This window comes from Chlorocebus sabaeus, chromosome 20 (assembly GCF_047675955.1).
Source record: "Chlorocebus sabaeus isolate Y175 chromosome 20, mChlSab1.0.hap1, whole genome shotgun sequence".
NCBI lineage: Eukaryota > Metazoa > Chordata > Mammalia > Primates > Cercopithecidae > Chlorocebus > Chlorocebus sabaeus.
The window spans coordinates 83,341,030-83,363,156 of NC_132923.1; the positions used below are offsets into that span (position 1 = coordinate 83,341,030).

At 45.8% G+C, this 22,127-nt stretch overlaps 1 protein-coding gene across 1 annotated transcript; it reads right to left on the bottom strand.

Moving 5' to 3' along the window:
* Window positions 1–509: 509 nt before the first annotated feature.
* On the bottom strand, window positions 510–7,988 carry DMRTB1 (DMRT like family B with proline rich C-terminal 1). Its single transcript, XM_007978696.3, has 4 exons — window positions 7,418–7,988; window positions 5,498–5,670; window positions 2,306–2,510; window positions 510–577 (listed from the first exon to the last, which is right to left on the bottom strand). Exons 1-4 carry the CDS (start codon window positions 7,986–7,988, stop codon window positions 510–512), a joined length of 1,017 nt encoding a protein of 338 aa, XP_007976887.2.
* Window positions 7,989–22,127: the final 14,139 nt, after the last annotated feature.

Below are 22,127 nucleotides of genomic sequence, written 5' to 3' on the forward strand. Positions count from 1 at the left end.
AAGGCAGGACGCTGCAGAACCTGCTGTCAACGACCCTGGCCTGGCTGCTGGCTCCAGCCACCTGGATGAACTGGAATCTCGATGTCTGTGGTGCCCCCAGTGCCCTGGAGGACCAGGCAAAGGCAGCAGAAGGCTGAAATAGATGATGCCTTCTGTCCTGGAGTGGGGCCTGAGGAAATCAAATACTGCCTCTGGGGCTTGTTCCAATAAATGGCAGTGCAACCCAAGGACAGTTAAATTCATTCCTAAATGGGAGCTTCTCCCAGCGCCCACTCCTCAGAGCCCTGGTCCTTCCCCGGTAATAACTTCCTCCATACTCCTCTTCAACTGTACAGTGCAGAACTGAAACTTAGAAATCGCCCTCCTTCCTCCTATATTGAACTGGGAATCAGTTGCCATCTATGCTATCAACCTCCTTCCTCCCTACACATCACTGAATGAAGACAAGAAAACTGTTGCTGTTGCCCCCCAGTGCCCCACTCTGCTGGCCTGGAGGGCAGGCCTGGGGCCTAGTCAGACTGCTCCTGAGACGATGGCTGGCTGGGCTCACCCGGTGGCACCTCTGCATCCTGATCATCTGTGAAAGACAAAGAAGGCAACTGGATTCAGAAAGAGGGAAAATAACTACCTATTTGCAGATGAAGATTTTCTTTTTTTCCTTATTTTATTTTAATTTATTTTATTTATTTAATTTTTTTGAGACGGAGTCTCTCTCCGTCGCCTAGGCTCGGCTCACTGCAACCTCCACCTCCCAGGTTCAAGCGATTCTCCTGCCTCAGCCTCCTGAGTAGCTGGGATTACAGGTACCCACCAACACACCCAGTTAATTTTTGTATTTTTAGCAGAGACGGGGTTACCCCATGTTGGCCAGGCTGGTCTTGAACTCCTGACTTCAGGTGATCCACCCACCTCGCCCTCCCCACAGTGCTGGGATTACAGGTGTGAGTCACTGTGCCTAGCCCAGATATAGATTTTCCATAAGCCTTTCTCATCATACCCAGCCCTAGGAGAGAATGAATTTTCTTTAATTTGTTAGGTGTCAGGAGCCTGGAATCCTAGCCTTGGCCATGTGATTCAGATTCAAGTTCCAGCTCTTGCTCTGCTCCTCCCAAGCTGGGAGGAATGAGCAAGATACTCCACAGCTCTGAACCTCAGCTTCCCCTTCTGAAAAACGAGACGTATCCACCTTGCAATGGCAGCACGGGTACTAAGTGAAACACAGTGATCGGCCACCTTCACCAATGCCTTCATCACTTCAGGTTCTATTTAATCCTCCGAATCCTCATGAGGTAGGGACCACTATTTCTCTGCTTTTACACATGATGAAACTGGAGCACCAAAGAGTGAATGAGCTTGCCCAAGTTACACAGCTGGGCAAGTGCTGCAGCCAGGCTACCCAGCACTGGGGCCAGTGGCTTTCAGCCACATGACACCACCTCTCCAGCTACTGGATCTAGGCACTGCACACACAGTAAGTGTCCAACAGGCCTCAGTTTCCTCTTCAGTAAAATGGTGATACCACCAGACTCCCCTAGCTCATAAGATGGTCTGACAGTCATTTTAAAGGCCTAGTTGAGTTTGTCAGTTCTTTCCAAATCACAGGAGCCCAAGGGGAAGACTGAAAGGAAAAAATCCTAGAAGATTTAAAGCTGCAAGGGCCCTCAAAAGAAAACCAAAAACATTTTCACATCCAAAAGCTTCCTCGACCCTCACAGTAACCTAGTAAGGGGGCCCCTTTTATAGCTGAAAAGCCTCAGTGCCCAGGACCATCCAGTGCCCCAGTGACAGAGCTTGTGAAGGACAGATTCTCTAGCTTCTGGTCTGGTTCCCTCAGAGCAGCCTGGGGCAGAGGCATAGCCCCACCACACGGGCTCCTGCTGCAGCTCCAGGTTCTGCATCTGCTCTCCTACCCCAGCCAGAGAGGCCTGGCACCTCCGGTCTTCCAAACGCACCACATGCCTGCTGTCCTCCACAGCTCTGCCCACGGAGCCAATAAGGTCAGTGAACAGGCACTGGACTGGGACCTAGGCTGAGAACTCTGTTCAAATCCCAGCTCTGCCATTTACACCCACGAGAACTGCTGGAGGCCCTGATTTCCTCATCTGGAATCCCATTCCCACCTCCCTTAGGTGTGTGCTTATGGGGACTGGAGAAGGAGTATAAGAAGGAGCTCATCCTAGGGCTCAGCACCCTTTAAATTCCACGTCACTTCTCTCCACACCTAAACTTTCTTCAGATTAGGTACCTCTTCCTCCAGAAAGTCTACCTGGCTCTGGCAGAAGCTGGAAGACTGGAGCTCACTCACCAGTGTTCTCCTTGTCAGTATCAAACAGGACGGTCAGTGAGAAAGATGACGGAGGCGGTGGTGGCGGTGGCGGGGGGAGGAAGTGGAGTGCAGAGAGGTAGCCTGGCGGGAGGAACTGGGGCTGTGGTGGAAGTGGTGGAAGGGGCGGCAGTGGTGGCGGCGGCAGGTAGTAGCTTGGCTGGAAGTCTCCCACTGGTTCTGATGCCTGCACAGCACGCATAGCAGAGAAGCAGAGAGGAGAGAGAGTTAGCCAGATGGGCTGACCAAACATAGCTCTCACCCCTGAAGTGGGGGGCTCCTGATGGGGAGATGCATGGCCCCAAACACACAGGCACAGGGCACTCGGAAGGCGGCATTCAGCAAACACCTGCCAAATTATTGAAGGCAAGAAGGAATACAGGCAACCTAAGATAAGCATGGGAACAGCTGAATGGTCACAGTGACACAGCCCTTCTGTATATGCCAGGACGACTGTGCTCACAATCCTAGGAGGGGGTTCTATTACTATTCTTGCTGTAATGATGAAAAACAGGTTCAGTGAGATGAAACTACAGGCCCAGGGCCCCAGAGCTACTTTGTGGTTAAGGGCAGAACTGGATCTCAAGTTGGCTGACTCCACAGCCCACTCAGCTGACCTCTGTCCAGCACTGCTCTGCACTGGGGAAGGGTCTGAATGCATCCCAAGCCCACAGGACCCCCTGTCTGGCACATGTGGTCACTTAAACTCAAGTGCCAGCGGGGCCTTTGGGAGAAGTGGTTGGCAATGTGGGTGTAGAGCAGCTGTTTCTGAAGCAAGATACGCTGGGTGACTTCAGACAAGTGGCCTCACTGATCAACATTTTGCTGCTTCTATTCCTTCTTCAAGGGATAGAATCCAATCTCTTACCACAGCACAGGGACCCATCACAGGATCTGGAGGGGGGATGACTACACAGCTCAGAGCTTAACTGAGAAACACACAAATGTTGTAAGAAATAATACTGAGTTTTGGATGTAGTTCCCGCCGTTTACTTCTCTATCTAGATGCTTCAGAGCAACACTTCCTGAGCTGAGTTTCATGGAGTCCTGGTGTCTTACAAAGTATTTTTTAGTACTCTAAAAGTGTTATTTGTTAAGTGAGTTTGAGAAACCCCATATACTGTTCCCCACATTAGTGGGTCACCCATCAGCATATTAAAGGCTTGGAAGAGTCTGCAAAAATCTCCTTAGATTAACCCATCTAACCCGGTTGAACTTCATTCAACCACCAGGAAGGGAAGAAAGCCCACTTTTAAGTACCTACTATGTGCCAGACCCTGTGCTAGATATTTTACATGCATCACCTTATGTATTCTACTCAGGAGCCCTAATAGACAGGTCCTCCTACCCCCACTTTACAGACCAAGACTTGAGTAAAGTCCTCAGAGGTCAGGTAACTGCCACGGGTCACATGGCTGGGACACGACAGAGGAGGCAGGATTGGACCCTAGGTCTGCCCAGCTCCACGGCTGGTGCTGTCCTGTGAACAGGAGAGTAGAGGGAGCCAAGCAGCAGCAGATGGGCAGGGACAGGAACAGGAAGGAAGAAGCTGTTCTAGAGAGCACCTCCAAGCCTTGGCAGGGGGCAGCAGGACAAGGATGAAAGTGATTCAGGGGCTCTTGGGTTTGAAACAGCTCACAAATCAATGCCTGATTCTCTCTCCAGACGTGAGAGGGTAGAAGGGGGATTATTAATGCTTTAATTCCGAGCTGCTCAGCCAAGCATCTCCCTGGATCACAGCTCCTGCCGGGGGCCTGTGGTGGCAGCTTGGGCCCAGATAAACTGACTGAGATCACACTCTTAACAAAGGCCGTCTGGCAGGCCTGTCAGTCAGAGCCCCTGCCCTGGACGCCAGGCTCCAGGCTTCTGTGTGAGCAGACGGAGCGTGCTCTACTTGGCCAGAGCCCCTCTCTTTGTGTGGAGGCTGGAGATGCCTGGCTCTCCCTGGGCAGTGCCCACAGATGTCAGGCAGGCAGCACTGCTGGTGTGAGTAAAGGGCCATGTGTGTTCTACCTCTGTGGGAGAGAGGGAGGGGCAGTGGAAAGCACCTAGACCCCAGTCAGGGCAACCGAGGTGCCTGACCTGGCTCTGTCACTAACCAGCTGTGTAACTGGAATCCTAGTCTCTCACCAGTTTTGTGACCCTGGCCAAAAGCTTAACTTCTCTGAGCCTTTTTTCCTCAATGCTACAATGGGGTACAACACCTACCTTGAAGGTTCAATAGGCACCCTGGAATTATCAAGGCCAGTGGCTTTCAAACTTCTTTCCCTTGAATCAGTGGAAAATGATTTTTAAGCACAATTTTACAACATCTAAGACAAGTGGAAGAGAAGCTGCTGCCGCCAGGCTGAAGCAGGAGTGAGGACCCAGTGACCTGTGTGCCCAACCTGCCCGGGTGCAGCTCGAGCCCCACTGGACTGGCTCCACAATGTGCGGCTAATGACTTTCATTAAGGAGAGAGAGGGCTTTCAGCCATCCTAGTCTGGAAGGAGCTGGTAACCAAGGCCATAAAACTCAATCACACCTGCCTCGTAGTACACACCACAGGGGTGAACTGACTTTACACACTCGTTCTCAAAATTCCCAGCTTAGAGAGAATACCAGCTAATGACTGACCTTTACTAATCTTATAAAAGGATTAAATTTCATTCTTTCAACAGGTATTTCCTAAAGTGTCAGGTGTTTGGGGGAAGGTTTCCGTATTTTTCATGACTCAGTTCAAATGCCACCTCCTCCTGAAAGCCCTCTGCAGTCTCAAGTGTGCTCTACCTGTGGGCAGGGAGTCTACCTCTGGTCCTGACTCTGCCTTAAATTTTGTGGTCCCAGTAAGGTGATATTCCCTTTCTGGAGTCCAGCAAAATGAAGGGCCCTTCCAGCATCAGCATCAGTCAAGGAAGGGGTCACCCTGAACGCTCAGAATCTTTCAGCCCACTGCCCTGAAAAGCACAGGCCATAGCCCAGGCCGAGTGGTGCAGACTGGTCCACACGTGTGCTCCCAGAGACACACACACTGTGTCTGGGCAGTGCCTAAAGCCATCCACCAGCACTCGGGGGCTGGCATGGAGTGGGCACACCGTTTATGACAGCTGGCTTCCTGGGAATGAGGATCCATCAAGGCAACAGGGGCTGCTGGGAGGAGGAGGAAGCTGGCAAGAAATGAGGGGTGGGACTCACCAAGCCTCCGCCTTGGTACTGGCTGCGGGACACATGCCGGAAGCCCTGCTGCAGGGGGACGCCAGGAGGGGCGTCCAGGTAACCCAGTGGGAATGGGCAGTAGGGGTGCATGCTGGAGCCGCCAGGGTACTCAGGGCCCAGTGCACGGTCCGGGTTGATGCTCACAGGGCGCCCTGAAGAAGGCAAGCAAGGAGGGAAGTGTTAGACACCGCTAGGAAAAGCATCCGCAGGGCGGCACAGGCCGGCGGGGCCATAAGCGCTGCTGTCCAAGCACAGAAAGCCCACCCCGCCCTTCCTTCCGCTGGGCCCTCACTGCATCTCCATCCTCCAGCCAGCCCCGCTGCTCTTGGAGAGTCCTCAGAACGACCATCAAGCCCGCTGTGGGCACCCGGCCTGCGGCTCCCCGCTGCCCACACGCCGTCCGCCCACACTCTGCCTCTACAAGTCCTCAGTGCCAAGTTCCTCTTCCTCCGGGTCAACAGTGAACCCAGCCATGGCTCGAGCTCTGGACACCGATTTGTGTGACTCTTCAATCAACCCTGTTCCTCCCCCAAGGACAAGGTCCCTGAGGGCAAGAAATGTGACCCGCGTCCTCCATCACGAATGCCTAGCTCATAGTTCAGCCCAGCCCTGCTTGTCTGTTGAGATGGAACAAAGAAAGGCGGCTTCTCCTAGAATTGCGGTTTCAGGCCTGTGACCCCATCAGATGGGGCGTTCCCTGGGGACCTAGATTTTCCTGGAAAGTCAGGAAGGCGGGACGAGCCTGCAGAAGCCTCTGGACCAATGCCCTGGCACACAGAGGGCAGGAGCTTGTCCAGCGTGACCCAGGCTCCCGCCTTGGCCTCAGCCCGTCCCACCACACCACCATGGGGAGACACCAGGAAAACGCGTCCACACCAAACCCCGGGGCTTTTAAAGCTTCAAATGTACATGTGACTTGAAACTGTACTTCAATACCGAAAGCTCCAAGGCACAGGGAACAATGTAATTTATGTACCAGGTGAGGGGCGAAAAGAAAGGCAACATCTTTACAGACCAACTGTTCTCTTGCGCGTAGTAAAGCAGCAGGCTCAGCTCACCCGCACGTGGGGAAAGGGAGGGAAGAGGTGCACAGGCGCACTGGTCCAGGGCCGTGCTGAGGGGAGGAGCCTCCCGACCGCGAACAGGGAAGGAAGAGTGCGCAGGCGCAGTCGTCTTTGCGCTAACCTGCCAGCAGGAAAATTCTCTTATTCTGGAGGAGGAGCCTCCAGCCCAAGGAAATGGCGGGAAGAGGTGCGCAAGCGCAGTAGGACTGGGCTCCTCGCGGCCTCTTCCTGGAGGAGGAAGCACTGCTAAGTCGACTGGACGCCATTTTGTTCTTGCATGCCAGAATGGCACAAACTACAGCTAAATGCCCTTTGAGCCGGGCGCGGTGGCTCAAGCCTGTAATCCCAGCACTTTGGGAAGCCGAGGTGGGTGGATCACGAGGTCAGGAGATCGAGACCATCCTGGCTAACATGGTGAAACCCCGTCTCTACAAAAAATACAAAAAACTAGCCGGGCGTGGTGGCGGGCGCCTGTAGTCCCAGCTACTAGGAGGCTGAGGCAGGAGAATGGCGTGAACCCGGGAGGCGGAGCTGGCAGTGAGCCGAGATCGCGCCACTGCACTCCAGCCTGGGCGACACAGCGAGACTCCGTCTCAAAAAAAAAAAAACAAAAAAACCCAAAAAACCCCTCTGAACCGCCCATTCCTTTATGTTTCCTTTTTGCGAAAAGGTACCCAATCCAAATCCCTGTTCCAAGAAGGGGTTCTTAAAGCAGAAGGTACGTTACCCGTGGAAAGCATTCTCCCCACCCCAAACCCCTATGCTAGCTGCCCTTCTGGGCTGGCCTGTACTGCCAGCTCGGGGAGTCCACCGCGGGACTGAGGCCACGACTTACCAAAGTCGGTGAACGGCGGGCCAGGCACGGGCCGCAGCGGCCTGCGCAGGTCCAGGGGGCCGGGGTAGCCACTGCCTGTGGCCTCCGCCCCAAAAGGGGGTCCCGCAAGGCTGGGCATCGCCACGGCGGCTCGCTCGCTCGGCTCCACGTGGCCGCGGCCGTCCAGAACCGGTTGGAAGGCGCTCGGGCCGGGACTCTGGGCCCGCGGGGGCCGCTCGAAGAAGCAGGCGGCCGCGCGGCCCTCGGGTCCCGGCTCGGCATCTCCGGAAGGGGTCCCCGGAGGCAGAGGGCGCAGGCTCCCGCCCGGGAGGGGGGCGGGCGCGGCAGGCGCGGCCCGGGAGGCCTGCTCTGGACCCTGCGCACACAGGGCCGCTTCCTGCTCCTCCTCGGCGGCCTGCGTCTTGAGCACCTTCTGCGCGGCCATGATCTTCTGGCGCTCGGAGATCAGGTAGCACTTCTCGCAGAGGCACTGCTTCCAGCGGCATTTGCCCGCGTGGCCCTTGACGGGCACCAGGAAGCCATGGTTCCTGCATCTCGAGCACTTAGGGGTGCGCACCATCTTGTCGGCCATTGGCAGGGTCAGCCTTCGTAGCACAACCACCACCTCTGGGAGCTGCAGAGCAAGTGGCGCTGGGATGAGCCGCGCCCCACAAGTCCCTGGTTCTGGGGACATTGGATACACTTGTAACAAAGCGTCTCGCAGTGTGTCCCGGGAACTGCAGCAAGAACCTTGCATTTTCCCTCCTTTTGGGGGGTGCACAGTTTGGAGAGTTTCTGTGCTTTGGGTAATTAGATGCAATGGACTGGGTTGCATAAATTCTTAATGGGATTCTATTGCATGTATGTCATTTAGCTTATCTGAAGTCTTAGGCATGTAATTTTCCAAACTCTATTCCCGCCACTGACGGAAGGTATTTGTAACTTCAGGAAAGGCGGAGTGATATTCAACGGTCCACAGATTTAAAACTCGGGAGGAATGTAGCTTTCAGTGTAGAAAAGCACTGTAAGAGGCAAACCGTATTTCTCCTCCCTAAAGCTGCTGCTTCTGTGGCATTTCACTTCTCTGCCCTGCAGAGATGCTTCCAGGATATTCCAGAATATTCTCAAGAGCTCAGTGCAGTGTGATGGTTGCTCAAGAGTATGCCCTTGCAGTAATTCCCGTTTCTTGAGAGTCTTTGTGTAGAAATCCTCTTCTGGAGGATGGCACATTGCTGATGTTCATGCCTTCCAAAGTAAGCATACTTAGAATATTTTAAAGTAAAATAGGCAGAATATTCTGGCACTAAGCCTGGCATAGTGTCCTGTGCCTGTAGCCCTAGCTGCTTGTGAGGATCACTTGAGCCCAGAAGTTGGAGACCAACATGAGCAACATAGCGAGACTCCTGTTTCTAAAAAAAATTAAATAAAACAAATTCTGCAAGACCCCTGTTTCTAAAAAATTAAATTAAAAAACTGTCTAGCACTAGCTTCAGTAATTGCTTAACCTCATCATGAATTTTGTTATCCTTGTAAAACAACGCAAATATTGGGACATCTGAAAAACTAACACAAACGTCATAGTTTACCCAAGGACATTAAGGTTTTTTTGTTTTGTTTTGTTTTTTCTTTTTCTTTTTTTTTTTTTTTTTGAGACAGAGTCTCACTCTGTCACCCAGGCTGTAGTGCAGTGGTGTCATCTGGCCCCACTGCAACCTCTGCCTCCCAGGTTCAAGCGAGTCTCCTGCCTCAGCCTCCTGAGTAGCTTGGGTTACAGTCACCCGCCACCATGCCCAGCTAATTTTTGTGTTTTTAGTAGAGACGGGGTTTTGGCCATGTTGGCCAGGCTGGTCTTGAACTCCTAACCTCAGGTGATCCACCTGCCTGGGCCTCCCAAAGTGCTGGGATTACAGGCGTGAGCCACCCTGCCCAGCCATTAATTCATCTTTTAAAAACAAATTTGTGACACCCTGAGGCCTCTCTCTCTCTTTTCCCCCTTACCTCCCCACTGCCTCCATTTTCCTCCCCTCCCCTCCCCTCTCCTCCCTTCTTTTTCCTAAAAAAGGAAAAAATGGGCCACTAACAAGCCGAAAAGCTTCTAATTAGATCAGTCGCATTTAAGGAGGTAGTTACAGTTAACAAGTGGCTAAGGCCGGGCACGGTGGCTCAAGCCTATAATCCCAGCACTTTGGGAGGCCGAGATGGGCGGATCACGAGGTCAGGAGATTGGGACCATCCTGGCTAACACGGTGAAAACCCGTCTCTACTAAAAAAATACAAAAAAACTAGCCAGGCGAGGTGGCAGGCGCCTGTAGTCCCAGCTACTCGGGAGGCTGAAGCAGGAGAATGGCGTGAACCCGGGAGGCGGAATTTGCAGTGAGCTGAGATCCGGCCACTGCGCTCCAGCCTGGGCGACAGAGCCAGACTCTGTCTCAAAAAAAAAAAAAAAAAAAAAAAAGTGGCTAAAATTTGTGCATTTTTCATTGCCCTTTCTTTGAATTCCTCTCTTTCTGGTGGTAGAATGGGAGAAGCCCACGCCTGGTGTCCACCTTGATTTTCTTTAGTCTCTGATTGTAGTTGTACCTTGCGTTTCTTACTAGCTGCCTGGGAATAGGAAATGGTTACCATTTGGGGGCTTGTTAGACACTGGAAAGCGAAAAAAGGTTTGTAAAGTCTTTTTCTGCTTTAAAAAAAAAAAATCTTAATAAGAAAGTAAAAGTAAGTATGTGTTTCCTGTATTACTTGGCTTGTTAGGAACTTCACTGGTAGCTCTGCATCCATTTAAGGAGGTCTAGGTTTGTTTCTGCTTTGCTGTAACAACCTCTCAGTTAAGTTTTTATTTTAAAACTATGATTAGTGGGCCGGGTGCAGTGGCTCACGCCTGTAATACCAGTACTTTAGGAGGCCGAGGGAGGTGGATCACCTGAAGTCAAAAGTTCAAGACCAGCCTGGTCAACATCTGTACTTTAAAAAAACACAAAAATTAGCTGGGTGTGGTGGCGGGCAGCTGCAGTCCCAGCTACTCGGGAGGCTGAGGCAGGAGAATCACTTGAACCCGGAAGGCAAAGGTTGCAATGAGCTGAAATCGCACCTTTGCACTCCAGCCTGGACGACAGAGGGAGACTCTGTCTCAAAAAGAAATATATATATATATATATGAATGATTAGTGGCCGGTCGCAGTGGCTCACGCCTGTAATCCCAACACTTGAGGAGGCCGCGGCAGGAGGATAACTTGAGCCTAGGAGTTCCAGACCAGCCTGGGAAGCATGGCGAAACATGTCTCTACAAAAATTAGCCAGGCATGGTGACTTGCGCGCGTAAAGTCAAGAGGATCGCTTGAGCCCAGAACGTCGAGGCTGCAGTGAGCCATATTTGTGCCATTGCACTCCAGACTGGGTGACAAGGCAAGCCCCTGTCGGAAAAAAAAAAAAAAAAAATTGGTTAAAGGATAGGTAAGCTCTTTTTCTGACTACCCAATAAAAAATGTATCGTGTTTTTCACTGACCTTGTCTTTCAAAAATGACACTTAAAAATCATAGTTTCAGTACTGCTGTCGAAAAATCTGGGGCACAAACTGCATTGTTTCATGATACTGCAAATTCTAATGTCATTTTCTGCATTATAAAATTTAAATTTGAACATCAGATGACATCGGATAATAAGGCCTAAAAACGAAAACTACTCATTTATATTTCATGCTTGACCACCCAAGCTCTTTGCATTTTCTCATTAATATTAATAATTTAAAGGAAAATTTTCTTCAAAGCAAGCTATTTGAGTTAACATACTTTAGCCTTGTTAACTACAAAATGCTTCCATATTCAGTTCATAGCTTTAGGAGCAAAATATACCCAAGGTGATGTGAATTTGCATAGTGCGTTGAGAACATTAATAAACAACCATGTATCTTTTTAATCAGTAGTCATGTTATAAGATGCAGGGTTTACACAGTAAACAAATCTACAAAGAAAAACACTAGTTTATTTCTCTCTTTCCCCCAAAAGTCTCAATTTGTGTAGGTAAATTTCAACAGAGTTTTATTTATCTCATTCTTGGAAATTCAAGCAAATTGATAGTTTTGTTCTGTTTAGGTTGATGGTTGATTACTTCTTAGACTGCTGCTTTAAAAAAAAAAAAAAAGATATACATATGTATATATACAAAGACATTTCTTTTTTTTTTTTTTTTTTTTTTTTTTGAGACGGAGTCTGCCTCTGTGGCCCAGGCTGGAGTGCAGTGGCGCCATCTCGGCTCCCTGCAAGCTCCGCCTCCCGGGTTCACGCCATTCGCCTGACTCAGCCTCCCGAGTAGCTGGGACTACAGGCGCCGGCCACCACCATGCCTGTCTAATTTTTCTATTTTTAGTAAAGACGGGGTTTCACCGTGTTAGCCAGGATGATCGCCATCTCCTGACCTTGTGATCCGCCCCCCTCAGCCTCCCAAAGTGGTGGGATTACAGGCGTGAGCCACGCGCCCGGCCACAAAGACATTTAACTGGGTTTTTTTGTTTTGTTTTTGTTTTTGAGACGGGGTCTGGCTTCATAACCCAGGCTGGCGTGCGGTGACGTGGTCTCTGCTCATTGCTACCGCCGCCTTCCAGGCCCAGGTTATCTGCCCACTTAAGCCTCCCAAGTAGCTGGGACAACAGGCACACACCACTACACCTGGCTAACTCTTGTATTTTTTTGTAGAGGCGGGGTTTCACTATGTTGCCCAGAAGCTCAAGTGATCCATTGGCCTTGGCCTCCCTAAGAGCTGAGATTACAGGCATGAACTACTGCACCTGGCAGTATTTTAAAAGATAGTGACATGATATAAAAGCAGAAAACAGGAAGTCAAAAAAGGATGGGAGCAGTAAATAAACAGTGAACGACTTCTTTCCCCACACTTAAACCTTGGGATATTTACATTTAAGAAAGTCTGCCAACTTACAATTGCTGAAGAATTGCAGTTTGACTAATTAACTGCAGTTAGGATGCTTGGTGGTCATATATGACTCCCAGCTTTTTTTCCCAGAGTCCCTAGTTTCCTAATACCTCTTCTATTTGGTTAATATGATTGCTGCTAGTACTGTTTAATTCATATTCATTTTAAAGAGCCTTGTATTATGCAGTGCACGGGGGTATCATTTATAATCATTAAATATTGCATGCACTAGAATGTTTCCTTACTGGCAGCACTCAAGAGTAAGGAAGGGCCTTTTTTTTTTTTGCCTATAGCATCTTTTTCCCCCAGCAGCTATAACCCAGATATCTGCTATCTTCCCTTCTTCGAGCTCTCTCCAGTGAGCAATGAAAACTTTATTGAAGATTTCACAGAAGAGGTGGAGGGGAGGATTTACATGATACATCCTATGGCAGATGCTTTAAAATCCTGCCTTAGCATTTCTGTTCTCTCAGGATCCTCCTCTGCTGTGCCAAACCCACTGGTTTGTCTTCCCACAGACCAGTGCTCTGTCCTCCCACCGGCCAGTACCCAGCCTCTCTAGTTCCTCTCTCCTTTCTCTATTTCTGTTAGCCTCTGTAAGGGCTGTGACTATCTTATTTCCCTTTATGTCTAGCACAAAATTGATATTCAGTAAATACTTGTTGCATGTGTGAATGAGTTCTCCCTCTCCTGCCAGTGTCAAAGTTATCTCCTCCCCAATTGGCTTCAGCAACTTTCCTCAAACATTACACAAGTGCTCAGGAAAACAGAAAGCCCGCAGTGATCAAGGCCACTCTTCTGACCAGCAGAACTGGGGGACTGACTTTGGTCTTGAGCTTACCCCCTCCCCTAATGGCTTAATAATAGTAATAATAATATTTAGCACTTTCTAACTGTTTATATGTGCCAGGAACTCTCAAGTCCTTTACATGTATTAAGTCATATAATCCTACTAACAAGCCTCCAAGGTAGGTTACTGTTATCACCCCCATTTTATACATGAAAAACTGAGACCAAAGAAGTTTAGAACTTCCCAAGATTTCACAGCCATTAAGTGGCAGAACCATGATTCAAAACCAGGAAATCTAACATCAAAGTCTCTGTTATTAACCATATATTTGCTAACCAAATATTTCTTCTAAACCAAACAGTGATCTCCCCAAGAAAGCTTTGGTGATGAATAGAAATGTTCGTATCATTATATACTCTCTTACAGTTGGGGCAAAGGGGGGTGAAGCGGGTAGCAACCTGGGGAAACTTCCTAGGATGCCCTGCTTAGCTGCTTTTCTGTATCCATGGTCAATATTTATTGAGTGCCAACCATGTGCTAAGCATAAGGCATGCAGAAGTAAGTAAAAAGACAGGATCCTTGCCTTTAGGCCTACATTCTAGCTGGCAATCCAGACAGTAAACAAGTAATTCCAGAGTAATAAAAGTCAGGCTTTTAGAGCCCATATGGAATCCTAAACTGGCGTGAGAAATCAAGGAAGACTTCCCTGAGGGGCTGATTTCTAAGCTGATGCTTAAAGGGTTAGTAGCCAGCCACAAAAGCAGAAGTGTGTCCCACGGGCTTACTGGCCTGCAGTGTGGCTATCGCGCAGCAAGGTTGAGACACTGGCGAGAAGTGAGGTGGAAGAGTAACCTGGAAGGAGTCCTTGAGGGAAATTGACCAAGGAGAAGAGGAAATGACACGGCAGAGCCAAGCCATACTATAACTTTGGTTATTCTTTCAGAAAGCAAAACAATAAGTAATGAAGACTCGTGCAGGTATTGCAAGATTCAAATCGAGTTGAGTGGGGTTTTCTTTGAGGTGGTTGTTCCAGGTGGGGCACACATTTGAGGCTAGCCATGGTCCAAACTGGCACTGGGCCAGACAGGGTTGCTCCTTCTAACCCTGGGACACCATTAACAGATTCATCTGACCTCTCCTAGGAATCTTAGAGAAATGAGGCACAGAATAGTAATGGATGGAAGGCAAAGGAGGGAGAGAAAAGAAGAGCATCAGGTAGTCAAACAGACCAAAGCTGTTGGAGAGGCTGTGAAGGTAAAGACTGGAACAAGCAATTCTGGGGAGCAAAGGAAAAGTACATCATCCTGGTGGCGAGGGCATGCTCCAGGTGCTACATGCTCCAAGTGCTACTGTACTGACCTTTGTTCTGTTTTGTTTTTACTTGCTAATTGGATGAACAAACATTTTTTGACACCCACAGGAACTTTCTTCCCTTCCTTCCTTCCTTTTTTTTTTTTTTTTTTTTTTTTTTGCAACAGGGTTTCACTCTATTACCTAGGCTGGAGTGCAGTGGCACGAGCATAGCTCACCCTCAAACTCCTGGCTCATGCAATCCTCCCGCCTTGGCCTCCCAAAGTGCTGGGATTATAGGCAGGAGCCACCATGCTCAGCCCACAGAAACTTCCATAATAGTATATGTAGCTGATTACATGTATTTTTGACAGTACTATCAAATTTCTATAAATTTCAAATTTTTTTTCTGAAAATATGAGAGGCACATGTCCCTATAAACTACATTGCTAATAGGGAATAATACAGCCTTTAATATCTCTGTCCTGTGGTAAAATGCAAACTCAATTTAACACAAGAGGCATGCACTGAATGCCTACTATATACAAGGTACTGTTCTCTGGTAAAAGCAGAATCAAAAAGAGCAAAGGAAAAAGAAAATTAAATTGAATCTTCCTTTTTCTGTGTATGTTCCTTGTCTAGTTTCTTAGAACAGTAACTTTCTATTTATCAAAAAACAAAAACTCTAGCATTTTTTTCCAGAGTTATGCTTCTATGAGAAAGGCAAATAGATATCAATAATTTATCTTCCGAGAGACCTTTCTAAACATTTTATGTCAGAGAGTCAGTACAAGTTCAGTCCATTTTGTAACTGAAAACAGATGGCAAGTAATACTACTCTAAAGACAGGCAAGCTGGGTGAGAACATGATCATTAGTTATTAGCTGTGTTAACCTTAGCTAAATTATTTCACTTCTTTGAGCCTCAGTTGCAGTAGTAATATTTGTAAAACGTGTTGCAAATCCCAAAGTATAGCACATTTATCCCATTTAGTGATATTATTTCATGAATGCTTACAACTTTGCAGACATGGCCTCATCTAAGCCACAGAACAACATCTATAAGGTAGGTAATTTTATTGTGTCCATTTGACAAATAACATTGAAGTTGAAAGTTCAGAAATATCTACCCAAGGTATATAGGAAGCGACAGAAACACATGTGAATAGTCTCCAAGTCTGAACTCCTAAGTACTATGCCATATTGCCGTTATTTAGTTATTTCCTTTAACTGTAAGGAAATAAGGTGAGATGGATCACTCTTGTAGGATTAATGAGATAATACATTTGAATAGCCCAGCACAGTGTCTGGTATCTGGCACATGGTTAGCATGCATTACATAGTATCAAGGAGGAAGAAGGGACAAAGGGAAGGGGGGTGAGGAATAAGTAGTATTTCTGACTTATCCCAAGCCACTTCCAATCACAGGATTTGATTTAGCTACACAGTGGCATCAGGCTTTCCAAGCATAGATTAAACCCCAGCTGTCCAATACTATACCTATTATTTACTGTGGCTATTGAGCACTTAAAATGTGCCCAGTTAAATTTAAGATGCTCTGAAAGTATAAAATACACACCAGATTTTAATGACATAGTATGAAGAAAAGAATGCAAAATATCTCAACAATTTTATATAGATTATATATTGAAATAATATTTTGGACATATTGAATTAAATAACATTTTAATGTGGCTTTTTACTTTTTTAATGTTGCTACCAGAAAATTTTAAATTATATGTATGATCTTTCATTATATTTCTATTGGGCAGCAGCGTACAAGAGATTTGTGTGCTCAGTCCTTCTATTTCTGAAGACCAAGTTTTCCACATTAGCTCATATTCAAGGTGTTACATCATCTTCAGCTAGAGTGTACCATGTTCATACCCCCCTCCATCTTGGTGGTTAGATAACCTTCACTAGCATGAATCTCTGCTCTTCACCATTTAGGGCCTTTTAAATGGGATCAAAACACCATCTTGTGCTTCAGAACTGGAAATATTACTATTAGAAAATGCCAGCTAGAAGAGTCTAATAAAACTCCAGTTTGCATTTTGAATCTTCAAACATATGATGTTATTTTTATGGGAATATTTTCCTATTTCTCGTTAGGTATAAATTACTAGTAAAATACTGTGTAAACTAGAAAAGAAAGAAGGGTGTCATTATTTACTAAGGTTACAGCATGCCTACAATATAGAATTCATCAGTTTTGCCTAAAAGCTCGACCAGAGGGCATAGGTCGATTATGTACGTGTCACTTGATACATGTAGTCCTGTGGACATTTTATATTGTAAGAATTCTGGAAAATTAGTTTTTAAAGTATTTGATTAATGCCCTTCTTCTCCCCCAGAACCTACCCCAGGTAAACAATTACTACCACTAGGAATAGTAATTTTGCTTTGCACAAATAATTCCTTAAACAAGAAAAGGCATGAAGATTTGTTATGAACAGTTTTTTCCGTAAGCATATAGAGATTATTACCTCCTACACATTTTCTTTAAACATAGTTAAACTTATTTAGCCTAATCAGTTTGGGGATTGTTGCTTTTTCCTCTTTAACTTGCCAGATAAATCAGAAATATTTATTTTAAGAGACAGTTTAAGGAGCTCCATCATTCCCAATCTGTCAGAGTTTTACAAATAAATCTCAGTTGAATGTCTATCATTGTTTCCAATCTGGTCAAGGAAAAAGAAGAAAAAGTATACAATTCATCAGAATAATTAGTTGACTGGAGTTGAATAATTCTAAGAATAAACATTTGACCCCCTGGCACCTCATAAACGCCCTGGAGTGAGAAGGATTATAAATTAATGTACAAGATGTAAAAGGGTCCAGATACACACTTAACATTATTGCAAGCATGTGGGACACATTTAGATAAGTTAAAACCAAGTGTGGGTTTTGCGTTTGGCCATCTTTCATCAGTGGCTTACTAAAGCTTTATTCCTTTGGTGTGAGGCTAGGGGGTGCAGAGAAGTGGGTAGGAAGAATGGAATAGCAGCAACAGTGCCCCCTGCTGCCCAGTGGCCACTTCCCCTCATGGAAACTTGAGGTTTCAGGAATTTTTAGAGACATGGCACCCCAGGGAATAATGAAACTCCTCTTAAGGGAGTCAGGAAGGAAAGAACTAACACATATAAAGGTTTTACAGCATTGCAAGCATTGTTCTATCATTTAATAATATGAAGCTCATTACAAATTTAGGAAAGAATATGATGCATTTCATAGATGAAGAAACTGAGGATCAAGAATATAGGATAAACTTTACAAATTTCATAGCTAGAAGTGGAGTAGTCCAGACTGTGGATCAGGTATGCCTGGCTCCAAAGCCTGTGCTTCTTGTACTGCAGCACACTGCCCATAGCTGGAGGCCAAGGACATAGCTCAGACTCCTCAAGTATGGTGACCATCCTGATTTGCCTGAGACTGAAAGAGTTTTAGGGACACAGGATTTTTAGTGGTAAAACCTCCCTATTTTGTGCAGGACAAGCTGGGACAAATTGACCGATATAGCTGGAATTCAACGGAATAAGGCAGCAGGCTGGAAGGGTTTATTTGGAAAAGGAGGAAGGCTGCCTGGTTCTCTGTCCTGTCCTGCTCTGAGGCAGCCACAGGTGAACAATCTCTGTCCTGCTTATTTTATGCCGTGACACATCCTGGGGCATTGTCAAAGAAGTTCACATCTCTGCCAGTTACGATTTCTTCAATTCCTGTCCCAAATCATTAAAGTCAGCAGGAATTTGGTTAACCAAATCATCCACTTGAGTGGAGGAGAAAGAGCAGAAACTGGCATCACAGGAACATGAGTTTTGAGAGGACTGAATGAGGCCAGAAAATGGGAGTGAGTAACAGAACTGACATTTGTGGAATGCTTATTAACGTACAGGGCACTGAGCCACATACCTATGCACAACTTCTCACACATTCGTGCACATTGTCTCTCCTAGTGCAACCCTAAATGATAAAAGGTAGTTATAATGAACTCAAATTACAGATTTACAAAAGAAAAATAAGCTCAGAAAGAGGCTAAATAGCTTGTCTAAATTCACACAGCTAGAAAAAAAAATGGAACTCAAAATTTGTTTCAGCCCAAAGTTGTGACACTTTCTCTACTATATCATAGTGTCTGACTGTGATATTGTGATATAATAAGAAATATGTATCTGGTCTTTGTTCTGGTTCCTGGCTCAGAGTCCCTAAAACCCTTGTAATTACCTGAGTGATAGGGGTGATAGGAGCATCATTTGTTATGATATTTGCCCTTTATCCCCAGTTCCTGACAGGAGTTTCTAAGACCCTTGGAATCTCTGGAATGACAGCACTGTCTTTTTGTATGCTAATGATGTGATTGGTGGCTGGGGTCCCCTAGATACCTTCAGGATGGGGGCTGCTCACCAGGAAGACCAAGGCATGATAAGAGAATTAGAACTTTCAGCTCCCACTCCCACCTCTGGGGAGGGGAGAGGGACTGGAGATTGAGTTAAGCACCAATAGCCAATGATTTAACCATGCACAAGTAATGAAACCTCCATGAAAACAAAGTACAGGGCTCTGCGAGCTTCCAGGTTAGTGAACACATTGACATGCTGGGAGGCTAGCAGGCTCTGAGAGGGTATATGGAAGCTCCGTGTCCCTTTTCCCCTTAGTCTGTCCTATGCCTCTCTTCCATTTGGCTGTTCCTGAGTTGTATCTTTTATAATAAACCAGTACATGTAAGTAAAGTGTTTTCCTGAGTTCTGTGAGCTATTCTAGCAAATTATTGAACACGAGGAAGAGATTGTGGGAATCTCCAATATATTGCCAGTAGGTCAGAAATATGGGAGGCTCTGGACTTGCAATTGGTGTCTGAAGTGGGGACAGTCTTGTGGGACTAAGCCCTTACCTGTGGGGCTTGACATGAATTCCAAGTGGTTAGTGTCCAAATTGGATTGAATTGTTGGATACCCAATTGGTGTCCAGAGAGTTGGAGAACTGACTGGTGGTGTGGAAAAAATCCGCATTTGGTGTCAGAAGTGAGTAGAAGCATTCACTGTACTGACAAGTCATAGTGTTTCATAAATATTCAATTCCCCTTCCCATGAAGTTCCTAAGGACTTGAATTTATTAATTTCAGTGTCCTCCATATGCTTTAAAAATTATAAAAAGATTAAGGATGAGCTTGCTGTTAAGAAAAAATGTATATCAAAAGAAAAACCTTAGACAAATTAAATTTAGCAGAGTTGAATTGGGTAAAGAACAATTTGCAAATCGGGCAGCCCCAGAACCAGAATAGGTTCAGAGACTCCATCACTGGTGCATGGTTGAAGAAGATTTATGGATGGAAAAAGGAAAGTGATGTACAGAAAACAGCGAGGTACAGAAACAACTAGATTGGTTACAGCTCAGTGTTGTGTTATTTGAACATAGTTTGAACAGTTGGCTGACTTTGATTGGCTGAAACTCAGTGATTGGCACAAGGGTAGGTTGCAGTCTGTTTGCACGTCCAGTTAGGTTATAGTTCACTATGTACGGAGAAACCTTTAGGCCAAACTTAAAATATGTAAGGAGGCAGCTTTAGGCTAAATCTAACAAAATAAAATAACATGCCAAAAACACTATTCTCCAAACTTGTATGGTGAATATAGAGATTCACTATGGGAGAATGAAGTCATCTGATTAAGTTCACTCTGAGAAAATAATTCAGGCAACTACTCTGGTTCATTTTTATAGGTAAGAGAGTTGGTCACTACCTCCTGATTACTGGATAGAACACTGTTCCATGAAATGATACATAAACAAAGTAAGCAGTGTTCTTACAATCCTGTCAGAAGTATTTCCTATACAGTCAAAAAAAAAAAAAAAAAAAAAAAAAAAAGGCAATTTACCAGTCCAGATTACATACAAATGAATGTCTGGCAAACACAAGGGAGGTGAATTAAGCAAAGAAAGTTTTCTGGCAGATATACTTTGTAACTGACTGTGTAAGATGACATGGATTTGTAGAGGAAAGTGTGTGTGGGGGGGGTACACACAAAAACATGGACAACAGGAATAAGGACATCTTGCATGAATATATTATATATTTGTGTAACTGTAGTAAAGAAAGTATCAATGGGCCATGGACCTAAGTATTTATGGCTGAAAATCAAATACCCTACATGCAAATTAAAATTTCTTGAGAAGGAAGTGAGTCAAAATGATGTAGAGATCAAAGAGTATCTCCCAGATACCTGAACAAATAGGGGTTCTGTTGCTAAAGAGGAATGGGCAGTTGGCTTTTGAGTAGACAACAGTGTCTGCCACTCTATATTCATGAAATGGGAAGAACATCTATCTTATATGCTTATTGTAGGATTACAGATGTTTATAGCAACTGGCAAAGAGTAGATACCAAGTAAGTGTTTGTTATTGTTTTATCTAAGTACTCTATGATTATGCTTTAGAGCTTTTGAAAATTATGTTTGGGGACAATGTGGGATATTAGCTCTGCTTTGGAATACATTTAAAATGTGCCTGGCACATAATAGGCACTTAATAAAAATCTGTTGAATGGATGAATAAAGGAATACATTTTCACTCTTTTCTCTTTAACAAATGAAAGAAACAAAAGTCTTTGGCTTTCTGGAAAGGAAAGGTCTACTTAACTCATCAATCGAAGTTTGCAGAAAGAACACAGTAAAAGTATGATGACGATTTCAAGAGAGAAATATTGCCCAACATCATGTAACCACCAAGGAAATAATAATGGTAGTTGTGTGCTCTGTAATGGTGAAATATTCTTATAGGCTACTTTCAGTTATTACTGACTTTATGGCTGGGTTTTAGTAAAGTTATTTGCTATAGTTTGGATATTTGACCTCTCCAAACCTCATGTTGAAATTTGATACCAAATGTTGGAGGTGGGGCCTAATGGGAGGCATTATGGGGGTGGGTGGCTCCTGAATGAGGGGGTGCAGTCTTCACAACAGCAAGTGAGTTCCATGAGTTCGTGAAAAAGCCTGTTGTTTAAAAGAACCCAGCACCTTCCTCCCCTCTATCTTGCCTTGTGATTTCTGGCCATCTCCTCTTGCCTTCCACCGCGAATGGAAGCAGCTTGAGGCCCTCACTAGAAGCAGATGTTGGTGCCATGCTTCCTGTACAGCCTGCAGAACCATAAGCCAAATAAACCTGTTTTCTTTATAAATTACCTAGGTATTCCTTTATAACAACACTAATGAACTAAAATATTATTGAACTAAGAAGTGTCTAAGAAAAGTTTTATCCTGACAATTTCTTGATTGTTTTCTTTAACTTGTACAAATACATTGTTTGAAACAATAGTTTAAGACCAAATGTAGTGGCTCATTCCTATAATCCCAGCACTTGGGGAGGCCAAGGAGGGCAGATCACTTGAGTCCAGGAGTTTGAGACCAGCCTAGGCAACACAGTGAGACCCCTGTCTCTATAAACAATTTTTTTAAATTAGCTGGGTATGGTGGCACGTGCATGTACTCCCAGCTACTTGGGAGGCTGAGGTGAGAGGATCACTCAAGCCTCGGGAGGTTGAGGCTGTACTGAGCCATGATCATGTCACTGCACTCCAGCCTGGGTGACAGAGTAGACCCTGTCTCAAAAAAAAAAAAAAATATATATATATATATATATATGTATTTTAGTGGTACAGTGTAGGGTCCAGCCCTACAGGGCCTGTGGGTTTTTCTCTTCGTGTGCAGAGACGAGAGATCGTAGAAATAAAGACACAAG